Raw genomic sequence first — 23016 nt, forward strand, 5'->3', positions numbered from 1 at the left:
AAGAAGCTGAAAAATTGAAACAAGAGGAAGAACGTAAGAAAAAGGATGAAGAGGAAAGATTAAAGCAAGAGGAAGAGCTTAAAAAGAAAGAAGCTGAAAAATTGAAACAAGAGGAAGAACGTAAGAAAAGGGAAGAAGAGGAAAGATTAAAGCAAGAGGAAGAGCTTAAAAAGAAAGAAGCTGAAAAATTGAAACAAGAGGAAGAACGTAAGAAAAAGGAAGAAGAGGAAAAATTAAAGCAGGAGGAAGAGCTTAAGAAGAAAGAAGAAGCTGAAAAATTGAAACAAGAAGAAGAACGTAAGAAAAAGGAAGAAGAGGAAAGATTAAAGCAAGAGGAAGAGCTTAAAAAGAAAGAAGAAGCTGAAAAATTGAAACAAGAAGAAGAACGTAAGAAAAAGGAAGAAGAGGAAAGATTAAAGCAAGAGGAAGAGCTTAAGAAGAAAGAAGAAGCTGATAAATTGAAACAAGAGAAAGCGCTTAAGAAGAAACAGAAAGCTGAAAAATTAAAGCTAGAGGAAGAACGTAAGAAAAAGGAAGAAGAGAAAAAATTGAAACAAGAGGAGGAGCGTAAGAAAATGGAAGAAGAGGAAAAATTAAAGCAAGAGGAAGAGCTAAAGAAGAAACAGGAAGCTGAAAAATTGAAACAAGAGGAAGAACGTAAGAGAAAGGAAGAAGAGGAAAAATTAAAGCAAGAGGAAGAGCTAAAGAAGAAACAGGAAGCTGAAAAATTGAAGCAAGAGAAAGAGCGTATGAAAAAGGAAGAAGCTGAAAAATTGAAACAGGAGGAAGAGCTTAAGAAGAAACAGGAAGCTGAAAAATTGATGCAAGAACAAGAGCGTAAGAAGAAAGAAGAAGCCGAGAAATTGAAACAAGAAGAAGAACGTAAAAAAAAGGAGGATGCCGAGAAAGCTCAACAAGAGAAAGAAGACAAAAAGAAAGACAGCACCAAACGTAAGAAAAAAGAAGCAGAAAAATTGAAATTGGAAGAGGAGGAACGAAAAAAGAAAGAGGAAGTTGAGAAACTGAAACAAGAAGAGGAACGCAAACAAAAAGAAGAAGCAGAAAAATTGAAGCAAGAAGATGAGCGACGGAAGAAAGAAGAAGAGGCTATAAAATTAAAAGAAGAAGAAGAGCGACAAGAGAAAGAAAGAGCCGAGAAGAAGAGACAAGAAGAAGAAGAAGAATTACGTAGGAAGAAAGAAGAAATTGAAAAATCAAGAAAAGCTGAATCGGACGCTTTGAAGCAAAGGGAAGAGAAGCTACGAAAGAAAAAGGAGGAACGGAAATTACAACAAGAAGAAGATGAACGCAAGGAACGCGAAGAAGCTGAAAAGCGAAAGAAAGATCAAGAACAAAGGAGACGCGAGAGAGAGGAACGTGCTAAGAAGGAAGAGGAAGAGCGACTGAAACGTGAAGAAGAGGATCGTAAGAAAAGAGAAGAAAGAACGAAATTAAAGAGAGAGGAGGAAGAACGCAGAAAAGCTGAGGAAGCAGAAAGATTAAAAAAAGAGGAAGAGAAAGAGAAACAACGGCGAGAAGAAACGAAACGTCGAAGAGAAGAACAGGAACAACAGATAAGGCAGGAAGCGGAGAAAGTTAGAAAAGCTGAAGAAGATCGTCTAAGAAAAGAAGACGAAACTCAAGAACGTAGGAGAAGAGAACGGGAACAGAGAAGACACGAGGAGGAAGCGAAATTACGCGGAGAAGCAGAGGAAAGAATTAGGAGAGAAGAAGAACGAAGAAGAAAAAGAAAGGAGGCTGAAAGGCAGAGGAAAGAAGACGAGGAAGCTATTAGAAGGAAGGAAACCGAACGTTTAGAAAGAAGAAGAGCAGAGGAGCGTCTGAAAAGAGAAGAAACGGAACGTTTGAGACGGGAAGACGAAGAAAGGAGGCGCAGGAGGGACGCTGAAAGAGAATTAAGAAGAGAAGAAGCTACACGCGCGATAAAGGACGAAGAGGAACGTGTAAGGAGGCGACACGAAGAAGAAGCATCCAGACTTCGTCAACGAAGACAAGATCAGATAAGAGACAGCACTTGGTCCAGGATGCGACAGAGCGAATCGGACCAATTGTTCAGGAAAATGGCGGACGATGCACTCAGAATTGGTGGAAGAACCAAGCCTATCTCCTACGACGTAGAATTTTGGCGAGATAAACGAGACAAGTCTTATCGATACGACTCTGGTTTCGATTCGGCACTTTCTAGCACTTCCAGATCGTACAGTTGGAGGGATTCGCTGACTTCTTTGACCAGGAAGAGGATCGACGATTTTCTTGATTACAAGCTGAGGGATACCTCGATCGATAGATATTACTTCGATACAGGGTCGTATTACAGGCGAAGAAGGAAGAGAGATGACCAGATAACTAGAGCTAGGTCCATCAGTTTGTTGAAATACGACGATTATTCGACTGGAGATAGCGATAGCACTATTACACCTGCTAGCGTTAGCAAACCACCAAGATACAGCAACAGGCTGAAGACATCTTCGAGGACAGATTTGGATGATCGTGGATCGAATCTCTCCATATACTTACCTCCCATTAAAGACGAGGTAGGAATACATACATAAGCTTATTCCTCATTCAAAGTTATGGAATAAATACCATAGAAATAGTCATAATAGAACATTTTAAAAATCATATAATTGGACCTTTCACAGCTCACACCGCGCGACAAGGGAAAGAAGCCATCATTTTGCACAAGGTTGACAAATAGAACCGTAGGGGTTGGTATGAGGACCAGGTTAACCTGCACCGTGCTCGGATACCCGGAACCAAGGGTTTACTGGACCAGGGACGGCGAGAAGCTCGACGTAACTGCGAACAGATATAAAACTCGATTCGATAATGGTATGGCTTACTTTGAATTGCACGAAGCACTCCCCGAAGATTCTGGATTGTATACCTGTGTTGCCGAGAATGTTCACGGAATTGCGACTACCGAATCCACGTTAAAAGTTTACCCTGATTTCCAACCGGCATTATCACCTCCCACTTTCACGAAGTCTATCAAGGGTAAGTATCCAAGGTATTCTAACAGCTAAATACTCGTAAAATAAACGTAATGTGAAATTACATGGTCATATGTCGTGTTAACCCTTTTGCCTACAAAATCGTGGTAAGAAATCGGATCAAACATAAGTGTCACAGTTGAGTGGCGTGATTTGTAAATAAGGCCCAGTGTAAACATCATGACTTGTGTTAAAATCCATTGCATGATTTGTCAAAATTTTTACACTCTAAATATCCTTTAAAAATTTGTCAAAGTCCTAATTTATTTTAATACTCGTAAAAATTGTATTTCGATCCATCGAAACTTCACGATATTGGAAAACCTCGAAAAGGTTTGGATATAATTAGAGAAGATATTTATATATATTTCTATTTTATATTGCAAGATTGGTATCATACGTATCACTATCACACAGACACCTATCGGCCATCTGACAATGAGTTGATCCTGGAATGTCGAGTTCGTGGCCACCCAGTACCGATCATCTCCTGGTTGAAAGACGGTTGCATTCTTCAAGGCGATCGTTACAAGCAATGCTACCTAGACGATGGCATCTATCGATTAGAGATCGCTGCACCCAATTCCACAGACAATGGTCGATATACCTGCAGGGCTATGAACGATCTACGAACCGAGGAAATATCCCACATTGTTCAATTCAATGGTAATGTCCACAATTTCAGCTAACGTAGTCCCGCTCCCAAGTTCCTCAAACGCACTAATTGACCTATCTTAATTACTAATAAACGTGTATTTTCAAGAACGAGAACGTCGAATCGTGGGTAAACGCGATAAACTCCTCGACGACTACCTCAGCACCGAAACCTACAAAAGACCGCGGTTCTCCAGTTATTTAAGCGACTACAGTGTTCCCACTGGCGGTACCATTGCTTTGCAAGTCGAAGTCAAAGGTATACAATACTGAACTAATTAACATAACTACATAAAACCATTAATTATAAAAAAAAGTAAAACTGTTAATCTCGTTAAGACTGTTATATGTATTTATATCTATCACACTAAAGACTACCAATGGGCTAATTAACACAGGTGTCCCTGCACCGGAAGTACGATGGTTCCGCGGTGAAAGACGAGAGCCAGTGTCAATCCCAAAAGCTAAAACGTTCACCGAATCTGGCGTTCACACCTTGGTCTTGCCAGAAGTCACTGAATCAGAAAGAGGCACCTATATCTGCAGAGCTATCAATGCTTATGGCCACGTGGACAGTATTGCCACTGTCGATGTGATATCACCAAGCGCGATCGATGGCGGGAAACCCGCCATGTTCGTTTCGAGACCCATGGAAAAGTCGATCACGGTTACCGCTGGGGAGGATGTCAGTGTCTCGTTTAGGGCCACGGGAGTTCCCAAGCCTCGGGGTAAGAGATTATAATTTACAGCAGCGTCCATCCTCAGTGAAAATTTTGTTAATGATTAAATTAAACTGCGTTCGTCTTTCGTTTGTCAGTCACATGGATGAAAGGGTTGAGAGATATCACGGATGGCCCTCGATCTCACAAGGAAACGATCGATGATTATGTCAGACTGACACTCAAGAGGGTGGTTCCTTCGGATGAAGGCACTTACTGTATTCTGGTTAAGAACAGATACGGTTGTGATAGAACCTTCTTCTCGATCAAGGTAAATATTTACTTCTATGTAAGATAAATGTATAATTGTATCATTATTAATTACAATAGTATATTATTATTCGTGATATAGTCGTATAAGGGAAATATTTATTATATTATTATTATTATATATAATAATTAATTAAGCTATATCATAAAACCTTGGATAATTTAATTGTAAATTGTCTTCAAAATTGTTAAATTTACACAGGTAGTTTATGTACGTGTATTTATAACCATTTAGGTGAAACAACGCGCCAGGTCACTGACACCTGACTGGAGCTCTATGAGCAGTCGCACCGAGACCGGAAGTCTTATTGGTCTGTCCAGCGAAAGTCGCGACGATGAATTATCGTATGTGAAAAGTAAGTAAATTTTTAAGTGAAAATTAAAAAAGGGGAAACGTTTATACTATCGTAGCTACGATTAACTCGTATGCCATAAATTGATCAAACCGATGAATTCTACGTACGTATCCTTCTTTAAAATCGTAAATGGCGCGGTCGCGCTCCATCCGGGATACGCTGCAAATGTCAAGCATTACTAATTACGCTAACACGCATAATCAAGCGATTATAATTAGAAGTCCGGCGACAGTGACTGCAGTTCCACTCGTACACTTGGCCCAGGCTTCAATGGACGAAGTCCAAACGAACCCTGGACTATGTCTTCGTTCGAATTGACTTGAACACTTGGGATGATCATCTGTCGGCCACGCGTACCGTCTCTTAGCATTCACAAACCAAAGTCTGCCCAAAAACAAAGAGTATAGAATCAGCTGATCCTATTTTCGCGGGTCTTTTAATGAGATACCTGAATTCTATTTCGGTTTCGAACAGTTTGGCGCGTTTTCTGATAGAATAGGCGCGAAAATAATAAGAGACAATTTGTCACCATATATCGTCACCCTTTATTTCACTGCAGGAGCATCGAGAAAGATTGTAATTCCTAGCTTCATAATTTATAACAATAATTGTTTAATTTCAAACGAAATTAACCGAATTCTAAGCAAGAGGTTTTATAGATATCTTCACAAAGAAAACATCCTCAAAAACGAACGAAATCGTGTAAACAGGCAACGTTGGGTATAGTATACGATGTTGGGACTAAGAATTACGAAATGGATAATAAAAAAAAAGTTCACTCAGGGCATCGCGATTCTTTGCATAAAATTATAAACATTTCCAGTTCACGAACAGCTGAATTCGATGCTGGAACAGGGCCAAGTGTGACAGTTCCTTGACCAAACCTTTCAAATATAACACAGTACAGTGTACTAGGCACGAACGAAACAAACGTGATATATCAAAGCCGCAATTAAACGAAAAGAAATCCGAATGACATGATTAAATGCGTACACACGATACAGGGAAGAGAACTAACGACGTTGGAAGGGATTCACGATTCTCGAATTAGAATCAAAGGTCCCGAGGTTTGCATGCAAATTAATTTCGCGCAGACATTTCGATGGTCCAAAAATTCCACTCTGCATGCAAATTGTCTAAATATTTTTAACATTTTATACGATACTCAATGGCGACTGCTTGAAACGCTTCTTAATGGGCAATGTTAAGCGTGCTTCCCTCGATCGCCAGAAAATGTGCAAAAATAAACATAGCATACTTTGAGAACACCTAATTCCTTCAAAGTAGGCCGTTCAATAAATAAACATTCTAGATCGTATTACGGAACTTGTAATTTTAGAGGCAACATCTTCGAATATCTCTTCCCGTTTCACAAAATTGTTGTATATTCGTTTCCTCTTAAAAAAAGGCATACTAAATATTATAAACAAAGATTGTTCCAATCAAATAATAATAATTTATACTTCGTTTCCTAGAAATCACAAACTGTCCATATTAAATTATTAAACGTATTTATTCTTCCAAAAGAAGAAAATATTACGAATAGAAACAATTCTAATTTCATGATCACGCGAAAATTATTTTTCACCACGAACTTCCTGGATGTAAAGTTTCCAATAATAATAAATAACGATGACAATAAAATTACTGATAACGTAAAAGCAGTTGTAAAATATTTTCTGCCAAGAAAGGAAAAACGGAGAAAGAAAGAATATCATAAAGAAAAATAATTTGACTCGCATAATCACATAAACGTTACATTTGCAATGGTAGACTTAAAATACAGTTGACAATAATATAACATATTGACAAGTTTGCTGACTGCAGACTGTTATTTAATAGAATAAAAGACAGACAGCTGCTACTTTAAATCATCGCCAATGCCATCCCTAAGTTGACTACAATTGCCAAGAAGTCAATGTAACAATAAACGTCTACGATATCGTTGTCGGAACTCGCTGAAATCGGTCGTTGACGAGAAATCACGACGAAAGGGATCGACTGAATCAGTCGATGGCCGATCGATTCACGTATGATCCGCTGAAATAGATGACACAGTTCCAACAAGATGTGTAACGATCCTGTAACGACGAACAAACGCGGGACACCACCTACACCTGCACGTTCTGAAACACCTCTCTCGTGTCGGGTTATTTTCGTTTGCCTTGCTTGTTCGCCTCCCTCCAACGATCCTCGTGTATCCACAAATCCGAAATTCAGTCGGCGTCGGGACGCGAGTCATCTCGTATGCCCTACTTTTTTCGCGAGCCTTGAGGGAAGGAAAGAATAAACACCTTGACATTTTTCTGATTCCTTCCTTGAAACGCGTTTGGCCGGCAGGAACATCGCGGACGATCGTAGAAGGAATAATACGACGTCATGATCTTCGACGTCTTGGACCACGGGTCGATTCCAAACGAATTCGCGAGTAACTTTGATTAATTAAATTCGGTGACTCTGATCGTTGAAAAGTTATAACGAAATGAAATTGGCGAGAGAATGAAGCCACACGATCATGGGATCTTCGTGAACGACGACGGGGACTTGACGATTTCTCGTCTGAGACGTTCATGGTCCGATAAGGATTGCTTGATCACGGACTTTTTGGAGTACTTGTACGGGCACAGAGGTTAGCAAGATTTGTGCAGGAAGGACTGAAAGCGTGAAAGATTGCGTGAAGCTGATTATTTATAGGAAATTTTCACGAAAATTTGTGTACGAATGGAATGAAATGGAAAGAGATCTTCAAAATTGTTAAATTTACACAGGTAGTTTATGTACGTGTATTTATAACCATTTAGGTGAAACAACGCGCCAGGTCACTGACACCTGACTGGAGCTCTATGAGCAGTCGCACCGAGACCGGAAGTCTTATTGGTCTGTCCAGCGAAAGTCGCGACGATGAATTATCGTATGTGAAAAGTAAGTAAATTTTTAAGTGAAAATTAAAAAAGGGGAAACGTTTATACTATCGTAGCTACGATTAACTCGTATGCCATAAATTGATCAAACCGATGAATTCTACGTACGTATCCTTCTTTAAAATCGTAAATGGCGCGGTCGCGCTCCATCCGGGATACGCTGCAAATGTCAAGCATTACTAATTACGCTAACACGCATAATCAAGCGATTATAATTAGAAGTCCGGCGACAGTGACTGCAGTTCCACTCGTACACTTGGCCCAGGCTTCAATGGACGAAGTCCAAACGAACCCTGGACTATGTCTTCGTTCGAATTGACTTGAACACTTGGGATGATCATCTGTCGGCCACGCGTACCGTCTCTTAGCATTCACAAACCAAAGTCTGCCCAAAAACAAAGAGTATAGAATCAGCTGATCCTATTTTCGCGGGTCTTTTAATGAGATACCTGAATTCTATTTCGGTTTCGAACAGTTTGGCGCGTTTTCTGATAGAATAGGCGCGAAAATAATAAGAGACAATTTGTCACCATATATCGTCACCCTTTATTTCACTGCAGGAGCATCGAGAAAGATTGTAATTCCTAGCTTCATAATTTATAACAATAATTGTTTAATTTCAAACGAAATTAACCGAATTCTAAGCAAGAGGTTTTATAGATATCTTCACAAAGAAAACATCCTCAAAAACGAACGAAATCGTGTAAACAGGCAACGTTGGGTATAGTATACGATGTTGGGACTAAGAATTACGAAATGGATAATAAAAAAAAAGTTCACTCAGGGCATCGCGATTCTTTGCATAAAATTATAAACATTTCCAGTTCACGAACAGCTGAATTCGATGCTGGAACAGGGCCAAGTGTGACAGTTCCTTGACCAAACCTTTCAAATATAACACAGTACAGTGTACTAGGCACGAACGAAACAAACGTGATATATCAAAGCCGCAATTAAACGAAAAGAAATCCGAATGACATGATTAAATGCGTACACACGATACAGGGAAGAGAACTAACGACGTTGGAAGGGATTCACGATTCTCGAATTAGAATCAAAGGTCCCGAGGTTTGCATGCAAATTAATTTCGCGCAGACATTTCGATGGTCCAAAAATTCCACTCTGCATGCAAATTGTCTAAATATTTTTAACATTTTATACGATACTCAATGGCGACTGCTTGAAACGCTTCTTAATGGGCAATGTTAAGCGTGCTTCCCTCGATCGCCAGAAAATGTGCAAAAATAAACATAGCATACTTTGAGAACACCTAATTCCTTCAAAGTAGGCCGTTCAATAAATAAACATTCTAGATCGTATTACGGAACTTGTAATTTTAGAGGCAACATCTTCGAATATCTCTTCCCGTTTCACAAAATTGTTGTATATTCGTTTCCTCTTAAAAAAAGGCATACTAAATATTATAAACAAAGATTGTTCCAATCAAATAATAATAATTTATACTTCGTTTCCTAGAAATCACAAACTGTCCATATTAAATTATTAAACGTATTTATTCTTCCAAAAGAAGAAAATATTACGAATAGAAACAATTCTAATTTCATGATCACGCGAAAATTATTTTTCACCACGAACTTCCTGGATGTAAAGTTTCCAATAATAATAAATAACGATGACAATAAAATTACTGATAACGTAAAAGCAGTTGTAAAATATTTTCTGCCAAGAAAGGAAAAACGGAGAAAGAAAGAATATCATAAAGAAAAATAATTTGACTCGCATAATCACATAAACGTTACATTTGCAATGGTAGACTTAAAATACAGTTGACAATAATATAACATATTGACAAGTTTGCTGACTGCAGACTGTTATTTAATAGAATAAAAGACAGACAGCTGCTACTTTAAATCATCGCCAATGCCATCCCTAAGTTGACTACAATTGCCAAGAAGTCAATGTAACAATAAACGTCTACGATATCGTTGTCGGAACTCGCTGAAATCGGTCGTTGACGAGAAATCACGACGAAAGGGATCGACTGAATCAGTCGATGGCCGATCGATTCACGTATGATCCGCTGAAATAGATGACACAGTTCCAACAAGATGTGTAACGATCCTGTAACGACGAACAAACGCGGGACACCACCTACACCTGCACGTTCTGAAACACCTCTCTCGTGTCGGGTTATTTTCGTTTGCCTTGCTTGTTCGCCTCCCTCCAACGATCCTCGTGTATCCACAAATCCGAAATTCAGTCGGCGTCGGGACGCGAGTCATCTCGTATGCCCTACTTTTTTCGCGAGCCTTGAGGGAAGGAAAGAATAAACACCTTGACATTTTTCTGATTCCTTCCTTGAAACGCGTTTGGCCGGCAGGAACATCGCGGACGATCGTAGAAGGAATAATACGACGTCATGATCTTCGACGTCTTGGACCACGGGTCGATTCCAAACGAATTCGCGAGTAACTTTGATTAATTAAATTCGGTGACTCTGATCGTTGAAAAGTTATAACGAAATGAAATTGGCGAGAGAATGAAGCCACACGATCATGGGATCTTCGTGAACGACGACGGGGACTTGACGATTTCTCGTCTGAGACGTTCATGGTCCGATAAGGATTGCTTGATCACGGACTTTTTGGAGTACTTGTACGGGCACAGAGGTTAGCAAGATTTGTGCAGGAAGGACTGAAAGCGTGAAAGATTGCGTGAAGCTGATTATTTATAGGAAATTTTCACGAAAATTTGTGTACGAATGGAATGAAATGGAAAGAGAATGTTCCAGGACCAATTACCAGCGAACCAGTGGTGATTAATGGAGGAAAGAACTGGCTGTCTTTAAGTTGGGGAAAGGCTGAAAGGAGAGGACCTGCGCCTGTCATCGCATATAGGGTGGATGCTTGGATGCTAGGCAGTGACGGTGGTGCAAGATGGGTCGAGGTATTATGGATATCTTTCGTTATTCTCTCGGTGTACGAGTTCTTGAGAAGTCGAGTAGCAAATGACCAAAAATCTAAGGTTATAAGGAAAGGTATTATTTATCGAATAGGTATCGAAGAAGTACCATTTAAACCGGATCCAAAATTAGTAAAATTAATAAAAGGACAATGTTAACTCTCTATCTTCTATCTCATAACTCTCCATTTTATACATTTTATAAATCTCGATTTCACGTAAAATTGAAATACTGTCCAAAACTGGACACGAATTTCTCGACACTTCAAGATCTCATGCATAAATCTGCCATAAATCCTCGCGCACAACCATAAATCTTTCCTCTGTTACAATCCGCCAAGATTCAAGGAATCAAGTAAGAGTTACCTCTATAACAGCCTAAAAAATTTCTTAATTCCTTAGTTTCTTTTCTGCTTCAATCTTGATCGTTAATTCTTCCTTTCCTTTTCTTATCAGCTCGGTATGACACCGATAAACGCGTTCGACGCGTTCAATCTGAAACCCGGTGGCGAGTACAAGTTCCAAGTTACCCCGAGGAATCGCTATGGATGGGGCGAGTCCGTCACTATGACGAACTCTGTCAAGGTCAGCGAGACCGTCGACCTTCCAGAATTCACGAGGATCCTGCCAGGTCAACTGAAAGTTCTCGAGGGTGCGACAGTCAAATTAGAATGCGAGGTAACCGCTCTATTATTAGGTAATCTTCCTTTCCTACTTTTGTTCCGACCTATTTATTATTAAACTCGATACACGGACACGGTGTTCCCGTGTGAGTGAAATTTGGACGTAGCAACGGATCGATGACTGGTCAGAAGGTTAACAGTGATTCACATCTCTGTGTGAAATATTGCAGATTCGGGCTGATTCGAAGGTGGACATAAAATGGTACCACGAGTCCACGGAAATCGATCCCAGCATCGACGCAAGGTGCTCGATCTCTCGCAGTGGGTCCAGGTGTTGCTTCACGATCGAGAAGATTCAGGAAATCGACAGTGGCAGATATGTTTGCGAGGCCAGTAATTCGGTTGGGAAGGTTTCATCGTTCGCCAGGGTACTCGTCGTTAATGACCCGAAGATCATCGAGGCCGATGAGAAACTCAAGTCGAGGTATAGATCATTCTACAACTTTGTACAGTTTCTAACGATAATTTTCAACAATAAAACGGCACTTTATTATGCAGAGCCTTGGGAGACGAAACGGAGGACAGACCACCGCAATTCACAATGAGAATTCGTGACAGAAGGGTTCAAGCCTCGTATCCAGTACGACTCACCTGTCAATTGACAGGATATCCGACTCCAGAAGTCACCTGGTACAAGGATGGTGTGGAGATCCGTCAAGATGGTAACTATAATTGCCCAACATTTATCTAGATCAAAAGTAGAACTAACTAATTAAAAATATTCCCGCAATGTTGAAGAACGCCACGTGTTCTGGAACAACGACTCGAACTTCTACACCTTGGAGATCATTCACTCGATGCTGGAAGACTCCGGATGTTATATGGTAACGGCGAAGAACACTAATGGCTCGGTGTCCTGTCGATGTAATCTAGTAGTAGACAAAGGAATTCGCGCCTATATAGCTCCAGAATTTTTATGCGGCCTTGACTGTGCTTACACTGTGAAATTAGGTGGAGAACTACGAATGACAGCTCAAATAGAGGCGTACCCCAGTGTCGGTATCGTATGGTAAATATAAAGAAATAAATATGCAATAAATACGGTAATAATAACGAAAAAATAATATTGAAAATCGCAATTACTTGCTCAAGGCACCGAGACGGAATTCGTCTACGACCAAGCAGAAGAGCAGTGATGACCTTGGACCACGATGGCACCATCGAGCTGTGTTTGGCCAAGGTCACCGCAAGGGATGCTGGTGTATATTGCTGCACGGCTACGAACGAGGTTGGCTGTGCCGAGACATCGACACGGGTGGCCATTATTGGCACTGAAACGCAGGATGACGAGGTGTCCGTCGAAGGAGTGCCAACTGTGACGATCGCGTCCACGCCAGACATACCGTGAGTCTCATACGATAATCGGTTCAATGACGATTATATTTATGACGAGTAAATGAACTGGAATTAATCGCGCTTGCCTCGATCGAAATTCACAGGTACTCGAAAGAACCCCTCTTCGTCACGAAACCACTATCCACCGAGGCCATAGAGGGCGATACCGTCATCATATCCTGCGAAGTAGTCGGCGATCCTAAACCGGAAGTCATGTGGCTGCGCGATTTCCTCAGGGTAAGGCATCCGATGTATTCTTCGCCGTGCTTTACTTTACTCGAACAATTTACATCTCGCTCGTAAGTGTATGTATCCACGTTTCGAATCCAAGGTAGACGATCTTAAAATAGTTCGTGAATTATGGCCGTACAGCCTAACGAAATTTCGCGACGTTATTCGCGTGACCAGCATGAGTCTGCCGATAAATCGAGGCTCTCAAAAGAATTCTCTCGACATTCCTCCATATTTTACAAATTCGATGATTCATGATTCGGCGTCGAAAGTATGGTCGCGCGAGGTGCAAACGGGGGAATTCGAACGTTCGCGCGAATCGATTATTATCCTGTGAACGTCGGCGAATCGGCGGGTGGTTGATCGAACGAACAGGGGCACGATGGGAAAAAAGAAAGAGCGAAGCGTTGTGCAATCGGTGAAATGACGTGTCCCTAATGCCGCGTTGATCCATGATGTGAGTCAAGGTGATTGCGAAAAAGAAATGACAACATAACATACCGCATTATACCCATAAATGGGCCAAGCATTATATGCGTCGGGGAAACGGCATTGATATTGGACGGCTCTTTAAAAGGTAACAGTAAGTTACGTGAGGTTAGACACCCGGCTCCAGGTGAAAGAGAGAAATTTATTGCTCAATCTCGCGTGGAAGGTCCCGATGACAATGCGAACGTCCTGAGAATCTCGTCCGATCACTGAACAAGTGGAACTACTTGGATCGTTATCCACTCTACCCTATATCGTTATCTGGGAAACCAAGATAGAATCTCGCGTCGTACGACATTGAGAAAATGAAAAATATTAGGCACGGTCGTGGGCATTTCGTGTATAAATAGACTCGCTGCTCTATGGATCGAGAGAGATATTTCGATGATAGGGATGATATCGATGAAAGAATGTCGTAGATAACGTCAGCGATATTCCATTCACGTTTTCATCAACCTTTTTCATCAAGCCTTTCGTGCGAACTCTTCCGAATTTATTCCGGCGATAGCACGCGCGTAACTACAGACAACGAATGCTAATTAATAGTCATTTTAAATACTTTGACGTCATCCTAACAATGGCTCGTGATAATTGTTCGCATTTGACACTGATGAACTTCACCCGTGCGATAATATTCTGCGAAAAAAGGATCATCTGACGTTAATGATGATTTCAAATCGAATATATAATTGTCCTCTGAATAATTGATTCTCGCACCATGTTAAATTTTATATTATTCCTATAGTAGAAGAGTATAGTATACGCAGAAGGAACGGGCGAATAAAATTAAACAGAAATTTTTGTCAACAAGTAGAGATTATATATACGAAGTCGAAAAGGAAACCGGAAGTGATCGGTGAGCGGAAAAACAGGCGTATATGGTACCCGCGTCAGCAGGGAATATCTGCATTATCGAAAAGCGTACAGAGAATAGACTCCCCACTTTTCCTGACAGAGTCGACTTTCTTCGTCGATGGATCAGCAGTGCAAAAGCACTGGTGGCAAAACAGTCGTCGCGTGTCTTTGGCGAACGAATAGCCACTCCGTCCTCCAACGATCCCTTCGTAGATCCTACGATCAACAAGTGACATGGATATTTCTTGTTCCAACTATTCCGAATACTCGTTGAAAATCTCCTGACTAAGAAAGTGACCTGCCTCTCGAACGGTACCGTTTGATTGTTCCATTTTGGATTTGGATATATTCGATGTGGAAATCCGGAACGTAAGCGGAGATTCATTTTTACAATTTTTCCTCTTTTCTCTATTTTTTCTTTCCGTCTTCGAAATTTTGAAATATCGCGGAAATCACTCGTAAGAACGTAATTTTTTATTTCGTACTCGAATACAATATTTCAAAATTTTGAAATTTTCCTTTTAAGAACCTGTCTAGTTTCTCTATTCTTTTCTTTCTTCTCTTTATGATTAAAATTTGGCAAGGGGATAGTTATAATTGTTCTTTCTATTAAATTGCAGTATGAATAACTACGCAGAACGTCAAATTTAGCTTTCGTCGTCAACTACGCGATAAGAACAATCTTGTAACTTAAAAACCACTTCATATGTATTAATTTCACTATCGCGTTTTTTGCTAAATTGAAAGGTTATCACAGCGATGACCTCTCAATTGCTAATAAATAAACAAATTCTCGATTGGTTATCCACTGTTGGTCATCTACCATGTATAAAAATTCGCCATTTACTAAATAATCGATAACCTTTTGTTTAACTAAAAATTAAATTAACTGTCCAATCTATAGAAATTATAAAAGTATATTCACTAATCATAAAATCATAATCACAATGCCGCGAAGACTCTTCTAATCTTCCAATAACATGAACGATTTAACCCGTATCTTATAAAACCATGAAAGCTATTTGTGTCATACTAATCTACGACATACGACTAGTATATTATCAATACTCCAATAACATTAATTAACGTTAATAGTGGTATCCATAATATCGATAGTAGATTACAATACAAGACTCTTATAATGACATTATTTTCTTTTTATTTCTCCACGCAACTGTCGTTCGATTTATTGAAATATCATGGAAGATCTAATCAGGCTGGAAGATCTCGAATGCCGTGATCTCTGCGACATGAGTCACCCATCGATCTCGGAGTAGTAGCTCGTTAGGACATTCATCGAACTACTCGACTCTTAAGCGCGAATGTCAGCGCCTGTTCGCCACAAAGTTGGCCGAGTCCGAGTTTCCTCTCTCGTTCTTTCGCTCCGTCGATCAGAGGGACGCGACGCGTCGCGACTGCGAATATGCGCTGCCAAATACGTCCAAGTTTGTTTTCAGTGCAGCTGCAGCTGCTAAATGGGGAGAAACGAGCGACGTTTTAACGTTCGTTCGTCGAAAAATTATGGACACCGTCGAAATTGATCTTTCCAAGCTGATTCATGCACTCCAGAGTCCTCTGACAACTAGATTTCAGCGAAGAAACGAGTGCCCAACAGTTTCCAATGCGTCGAAATAAATTGGAAAACCTATATATGTATCTCGATGAATTATTTCAACGTTATTATTCTTAACGTAGAAGAAGGTGAAAATAATCCTGTAAATTAAACAGTATTATATACTTCATCTTGCGGTGAATTAAAAATAACCGAGTCGATTTTTGAGGAAATATGGTTGTTCAAGATTATTATGTAGAAATACGAGGTACCGTAGGAAAGGTTCGAGATAATACCTTAAAAGGCATAAAACAGAAATGTTCTCGAAAATGGCGTAGAGTCTGTAACCTGTATATGTTCCAATGAACAGATTTCTTTTATGTCGATAATCTGTTTTACACGCGTAAATATAGATCTATATAAGATGACATTGCGAGCAGTCCTTGCAATAGCCGGCTCTGCTTCGGTTTATGGCGCCTCTCTTCCGTAACTGGAAGTGTCGTCCGCATAAATTTCATCGTAGGCGAACCGAGACAGGTGAAAGACAGATGGGTCTCAGAAGGTCCATTATGTCAAGATTCGAGTTCCAGCATTAGAGATACTGAAAACTTCATTTCGCGATGACAACCGTGCGGCAATAAATCAAAGTTGGTCTCGGTGTTCGAACAGGTGATATATCTTTCCACGAAAACTGCAACCCGCAACACGTATCACGAACGACCACCGCGAGGAGGGGCTGGAATAAATCGTTGAAAAGCAGAAAATGGACCGAGGTAGCACAGAATCGGCGAGCGTGAAACAATTAAACGTAATTTAAAGACCGACTGAAAGTTTACAACCGTTAAGGCAAAAAAGCGAAACAATCGAGCCTTTCTTTTTCGGCGACCTTAATTTTCGAGGGTTTAAGGAGGGCGTGTCCGTGGTGGAGACGTGCAATTAGTAATGAAAAACGGTAATATGCGTTGGCACTCGTGTCATACGAGCAACGAGATCAGTCTCGAACGCTCTGTTCAACTTTCGCTCCCTATATGGACTAGAGCCCCGACGAAGACGTTTCCCATCTCGCTCTTATCACTGCCCCTTCCTTCTCTTTCTACCTGGTTTTGTCTCTATGTATCTAGAACATTTCCAATTCGATTTTGACCTTTCGTCGAAGCGTGCTGGACGCGTAATTTTCGTCGACACGCGGCGAAAGAGGAATCCGATGACACGGAGATATTAAAACTCGACAAACATGGCGAAGATGAAGAAAAACTCGTCAAGTCGAAGTTCCATCGCGTGTGAACGATAAAAGTAATGGCGCCGATCGTTGAATCACAAGGGATGACCTCGATGTGGGCGTAAGAGTCACGGAAATGCCGGTATTCAGGACGAGGCCGTACTTCGAGATCACCTCCCGTTAACAGGGTAAAACCTTTCGGACTCTAAACTTCGCAGAGTTTACTCCGTTTCCTTCGCGTTCATTCTACCAACACGAGTTGGATGTTTATGCTCGCACTCGAGTTACGTGTTATCGCTGTCAGCAATAAAAGTTGCGTTCGGTAGCGCAAGATCCCGGAGTGCGTCGTGATAAGAGCAACGAATACGCACGATTTAGGACTGTTCACTGGTTAGGATATTCAAGTGTATACACTCGAAAGCGTAGGAAAATATCAAAGAAACATCCCGAGTAATTTACTTTTAGCCAATTTGCTGTGAAATTCACATTCGCTGTGTGCAAAATAAATAAAAGGCCATTCGCGTATGTACGTTCTAATTAAATTGTGATTTGGATAGATCGTGTTCTATGTCCAAATTCTATATCTACCACGAATTTCCAATCTGTTGAAAATAAAATAAATAAAAGGCCATTCGCGTATGTACGTTCTAATTAAATCGTGATTTGGATAGATCGTGTTCTATGTCCAAATTCTATATCTACCACGAATTTCCAATCTGTTGATATTACTTGGCAACAGTTCATCGGTAAATAATAATCCTTCAAGCTTACCAGACACGTGTCAGAATATCTATTCGCTGTCAAAACCTTCCGTTACTCGTTTTTAATTTCCTCCTTTTCGTTTACAGCCTGATTACTACAGGGACGCAGCCCACTTCCGGCTGGTCGGCGAAGGACCTCAGTACCGGCTGGAAATACCGTACGCGAAACTCGACTTTACGGGAACGTACTCCGTAATAGCGCGGAACTGTCATGGGGAGGCCAAAGCCGTGATTTCTTTGCAGATCTACGCGAAAGGTAACGTTTACGATCCGAAAGAAACAAGATCACCGTTGACAATTTGCTTAGACGAATGGCTTATTATGTTTCCAGGTCAAGGCAAGGAGGAGAAAATGAAGAAATCCGGGGTCATACACGGGTAAGTGGTATCTAGATTGCCAAGAAGATAAGCTTCGTTATTCGCCACGAATAACGAGGAGTTTTACCAAACAGCGATTTGTTTTCCAGCGAACCAACGTCGTTCGCGTTTAACGAATAAGTTTTGATTGGCAGGAAGGTGCTGACTTTGCCGGTAGTTACGAGGGAACTGCGAGATCTCAGATGCTGCGACGGAGACGCTGTTACCCTTGAATGCAAAGTACATGCTACACCCGAGGCGCCATTAGTGCGTTGGGAACGTGGAGGAAAGGTAGACGTCGATATTTATTTATCTGTATAATTCCGCGTTTGTTTCGAATTGTCTATTTTGTCTCCTTAAAATCGATCGAACAAAACGCATTTACTTGAAAGTGAACAGATCTTTTGCCTACGTTTCGTTTACACCGTCTTCCAGAGAGATATTGCGAATAATAATATAATATCCCTATCATCGTTTGTAATACTTGTTAAGAATATTATTTATGCAATTATTGCTCATTAGTCTATCGAGATATTATTCACGAATAATTTTCGCATTCAGATTATTCAAATGGGTGGCGATTTCTCCGCGGAATTCGACGGAGAAACCGCTCGTCTGTGTATCCAGCACGTTTATCCGGAAGACGAGGGCGAGTACACCTGCGTGGCATATAACGACCTCGGGAAAGCATTCACGTCGGCGTGCCTAATAGTGGATGGTAATTTCGTGTTTAATTCACGGTGCTTTTAATAAGGCAATGTAAAAACGCATGTGGTACAGATACCTGGAACCTTCGATTTAAATATTATTCAATTACCGCTGTATTTGTAATGTAAATCGTATCTCGAGCATGACTAAAATCTGGTTTCATTGAAACTTGCCTGATGAAAAACGTGTTTGTTGCCTACGTCTTGAAAGCATGTAACGGGAACGGTTTACATGAAAACAACTACACGTTCGTAAATTAATCCGATTAAATTTATTACAGTGCCCGAAGGGAAAGAAAATGTTTTGAGCCAAAGATTAACGAGACCAGCAGGACTTTTGTCAGCAGGATCCACGCCGAGATCGACACCACGATCGACACCGATCAGAAGCTTGTCACCAGCAGTATCGCGTAAGCGTGAAAAATTCTAACATTTTATTTGAAACGTTTTCGTTTGAAGAAACACTTTTGTAACGATTTTTTACGTTTTTCGTATTCCTCGTTCGTCATTGATGTATATTTACGAGTGTAGCAATCTTTGACGAAGAAACAATTACAGATGGTCGAGAATTAAGATCCCCTCAGCTTCTTCCGCGAAGTAGGTCGATGTCACGGCGGCCAAAGATAAGTCCACCGAAATTTTACGCGGTACCCCATAATCGAGTGGTCGAAGAAGGTGAAACTGTGCGATTCCAGTGCGCTGTGATTGGCCACCCGACACCGTGGGTAAAATGGGACAAAAACGGTATGATCGTCACGCCAACCGCGAGGATCTCGATAAAGGAAAGAGACGATGTGAAGATATTGGAAATCGTCGAGGTCACTCAGGAAGACGCCGGATTGTACAGAGTGATCGTTGAGAACGATTATGGTCGTATCGAAGCCAGTGCTCGCTTGGAAATAATAAGTACGTGACATATTCATAAATATACCTTTCTAGCACCGTTAAAGCAAACGACTACGAACGATATAAATTATAAGGTGGACATTTGTTGGACCACGTTCGTGATGCAATTAAATAAATAAATAGTATTAACTATTTTTATCGTTATTTGTCAACTGCATTTGTTTCTAATTTTTACAATTACCAATTCTATTCGGAAAGATCGTCAGTTGCTTGGAACAGTTGCTCGATCCATCAGGACCAGGAGTGCGTCGCCTAGGACGTACCCATCCTTCAGCAGAAGTCTCCTGGACACGACTAGCAGGATAAACGGAAGACTATACCTCGATTGCTGCGTCAGAGGATCTCCTAGTCCAACACCAACGTGGTTCAGGTAAAGTAAAACGAGGAGAAAGTATTCTTTCGCGAGATGTCCTTATCGAAACGCGAGTCTTTCACGTTTCAACGAAAAATATTGACAGAAGGAACGATAATTGCAGAAACGGGAGACCGTTGGAACGATCGATTCGAATAAAAAGGTACTTCGATGGTAAAACCGCGAAAGTCGAAATTTCAAAAGTGAAAGCGAGCGACGCGGGTGAGTATACCTGCGTGGCAACGAACGTCCTTGGTTCCACGAAGAATACCTGTCAGGTAAATAGCCTAGTCGTATGCTAATTCGTCTTTACACGAGAAATTGTCTCGTAATCGCTTCTTCTGTCACAGGTGACCGTTCTAGATCCTTACTGTCCGTCCACGTGTGACAAGGAATCACCAAAATTTCTCCAGTCCCTTCCAGCAGAGTCGATCGTCATGGAAGGTCACTGCTACGAACTTCAAACGAGACTTGCGGGTAATAAAAACAATAAACAGATAATAATAACCGTTAATTGAGACGATTCGTGTAAATGTTTGCCAATGTGATTCGATGCCTGTTAAATGTTGATTCTTCAGGTACACCGCCGTTCTCGGTGACATGGTTGAAGGATGGACGTGAGATACCTGACAATGATTACTGTAAATACGTCATATATGGCGATGGTGGCGTCGCTCTTAGACTGTCCAATGTTTGTCCACAAGACGCCGGCGAGTACACTTGCCTCGTTCGCAATAATTTCGGGGAAGCATCTAGCAATGGCCTATTCGTCGTTCAAGGTATACCCCCCTGAGATTCCAAAGAGAAATTCGGATAAATTTGAGAACTTGACTCTTTCGAATCTGTCGATGTCCCTGTCAAAACATGCCTTGACGTAACATTTGTTTGTTGGTATTATAATTATATAATAATTAACAAAATGTTTTTCATTTTCTGTATACAGATTATAAAGGTATACCGAAATTGGCGCCACAGTTCACGAAAACACCGCAGTCAGTCGTGACGTCGAAAGGTGAGACTGCCTGTTTCTGTACTCGAGTGCAATGTGGAAAACCCATGGAGATCACGTGGACGATCAACGGGAAGGACGTCAGAGAAAATTCAAGGTGCAAGGTACGTCGAAAATTATATAGTATTGGTATAATATAATAGTAATAGGGAAGAAAATAATATAGAAAATACGAACTTCGATGTTTTATGACCTACAATGCAAATTTTCTTGGTCCACAGGTTGAGAAAGACGATAACGTTAGCATTCTTAGGATACACGACGTGCAACCGCGAGATGTCGGCGAGATTCGATGCACAGCATCCATGGCTGGAAAAGGGCCATCCATCAGTTGCACGGCGGAGCTGCGACTGAATCGAACGATGGATCACTTCGAAGAATCAAAACATCGCAATACCTCGACCGAAATTCGTAACGAGAAACCACCAAAGGGTCCCAACTGCACTCGTAACAGCTCCTTGCAGAAAAATATAAGGGATGGCCCCTCGTTGTTACCTCGAAGATACGAGTCACCATCGCAAACCAGAGCATCCTCGTTGCCTGTAAGATGCACTCCAAGTCCCAGACAACCGTCTCCTTTAACTGCGAGGAAAAATATTCCACCGAGTCCATTACTCGACACCAAGAAAGCAGTCATAAATAAAACGAACAAGAGGAAAGACCTTAGTTCGAAAAAGTTGGTTCGCAAAGTGACTCAGCGAGTGTACAGGAAACCTAACGAAGAAAGGACATCCTCTTCTGACGAGGAAGCGATTCATGATTCCAATGAAAGATCTTGCTTGATGCCGAAAGGAACCATCTCGAAATTAATGGAGAACAAGGAAGGACGCGCGAAGAGTACTTCGAAGATGGCTGCTGATCTCTGTAAGACTGATAGCGATACGAAGAGGAGCCAGGATAACTGTAATAAGTACGATGACACGCCGATAATATGCATGGAACGTGCACCGGAAGAGACTGAGGAGGAGGAGCCTTCGGTTGCACCGAAGAGCGACGAAGACGTGACGAAAGAGGAGAAAGTTGGGACCAGGTCGGAGGAGTTCGTGGCAGCCGGTATCGTGAAGGTGCCAGCTGACGTCACGGTTTTCCGAGGAAACAGGGTAGTCCTCAGGGTCACGTATCGAGGCCATCCGGAACCACGTGTCAAGTGGCTTCGAGCGGTGAATATCGTTTATACGTTTCGCTATATTCTCCTGTCAAAACGTCAAGTTTCGTTTAATGTAGCTCTGGAACAAAACACAAGAAGTTTTGTTTCTCACACGATTAAACATCCGACTGTTCTGGACAAGGGAACAGTGATGTCTTTATGCGTGATGCTTGTTGATCGAAATCGGTACACATTCGAGAGGTAGAAGTAATATAGCGTCTTAAATTCGTCTGAACAGCAACTAATCGTAACTCGATGAAAGTATAATTGCGCGCGATAGTCTTGCATCGATAGAGTGACTTGGAATTATCTATAAATGCCTACATCTATACGCTAGTGCATATTCATATTTGAAGTATATACGTAACAAATTTAAAAATATACGCGAGGTCATATCGTTAAAAACACGCACAAAAGTATTCGAAATCGGTGTAGAACAGTCATGATAAATTAGCATAATAAATTGAAAAATAAAAGTTTTCAGGATCTCGTTGATCCACCTTTCGGTGTTACCATAGCTTTGAGATAACTTTCAATCGAGTAAACGTGCCGCAAATA

The 23016-nt window shown here is 41.1% G+C and overlaps 1 protein-coding gene across 1 annotated transcript in view; it reads left to right on the forward strand.

Moving 5' to 3' along the window:
- The window catches only part of LOC108547126 (titin homolog), an 85714-nt gene that overhangs the window by 56229 nt on the left and 6469 nt on the right, over positions 1-23016 (forward strand). The window contains 28 exon segments of the mRNA XM_017899512.1: positions 39-92; positions 159-567; positions 655-2555; positions 2664-3018; positions 3432-3680; positions 3778-3927; positions 4067-4396; positions 4486-4658; positions 4893-5013; positions 10675-10841; positions 11313-11534; positions 11710-11963; positions 12038-12201; positions 12278-12548; positions 12632-12883; positions 12979-13111; positions 18069-18237; positions 18313-18358; positions 18493-18628; positions 18899-19055; positions 19326-19454; positions 19603-19950; positions 20149-20320; positions 20427-20580; positions 20653-20779; positions 20881-21081; positions 21246-21415; positions 21533-22471. Of these exon segments, the coding sequence (XP_017755001.1) occupies positions 39-92; positions 159-567; positions 655-2555; positions 2664-3018; positions 3432-3680; positions 3778-3927; positions 4067-4396; positions 4486-4658; positions 4893-5013; positions 10675-10841; positions 11313-11534; positions 11710-11963; positions 12038-12201; positions 12278-12548; positions 12632-12883; positions 12979-13111; positions 18069-18237; positions 18313-18358; positions 18493-18628; positions 18899-19055; positions 19326-19454; positions 19603-19950; positions 20149-20320; positions 20427-20580; positions 20653-20779; positions 20881-21081; positions 21246-21415; positions 21533-22471 (7953 nt within the window).

This window comes from Eufriesea mexicana, unplaced genomic scaffold, assembly GCF_001483705.2.
Source record: "Eufriesea mexicana isolate 0111107269 unplaced genomic scaffold, ASM148370v2 scaffold944, whole genome shotgun sequence".
In the NCBI taxonomy this organism is placed as follows: Eukaryota; Metazoa; Arthropoda; class Insecta; order Hymenoptera; family Apidae; genus Eufriesea; species Eufriesea mexicana.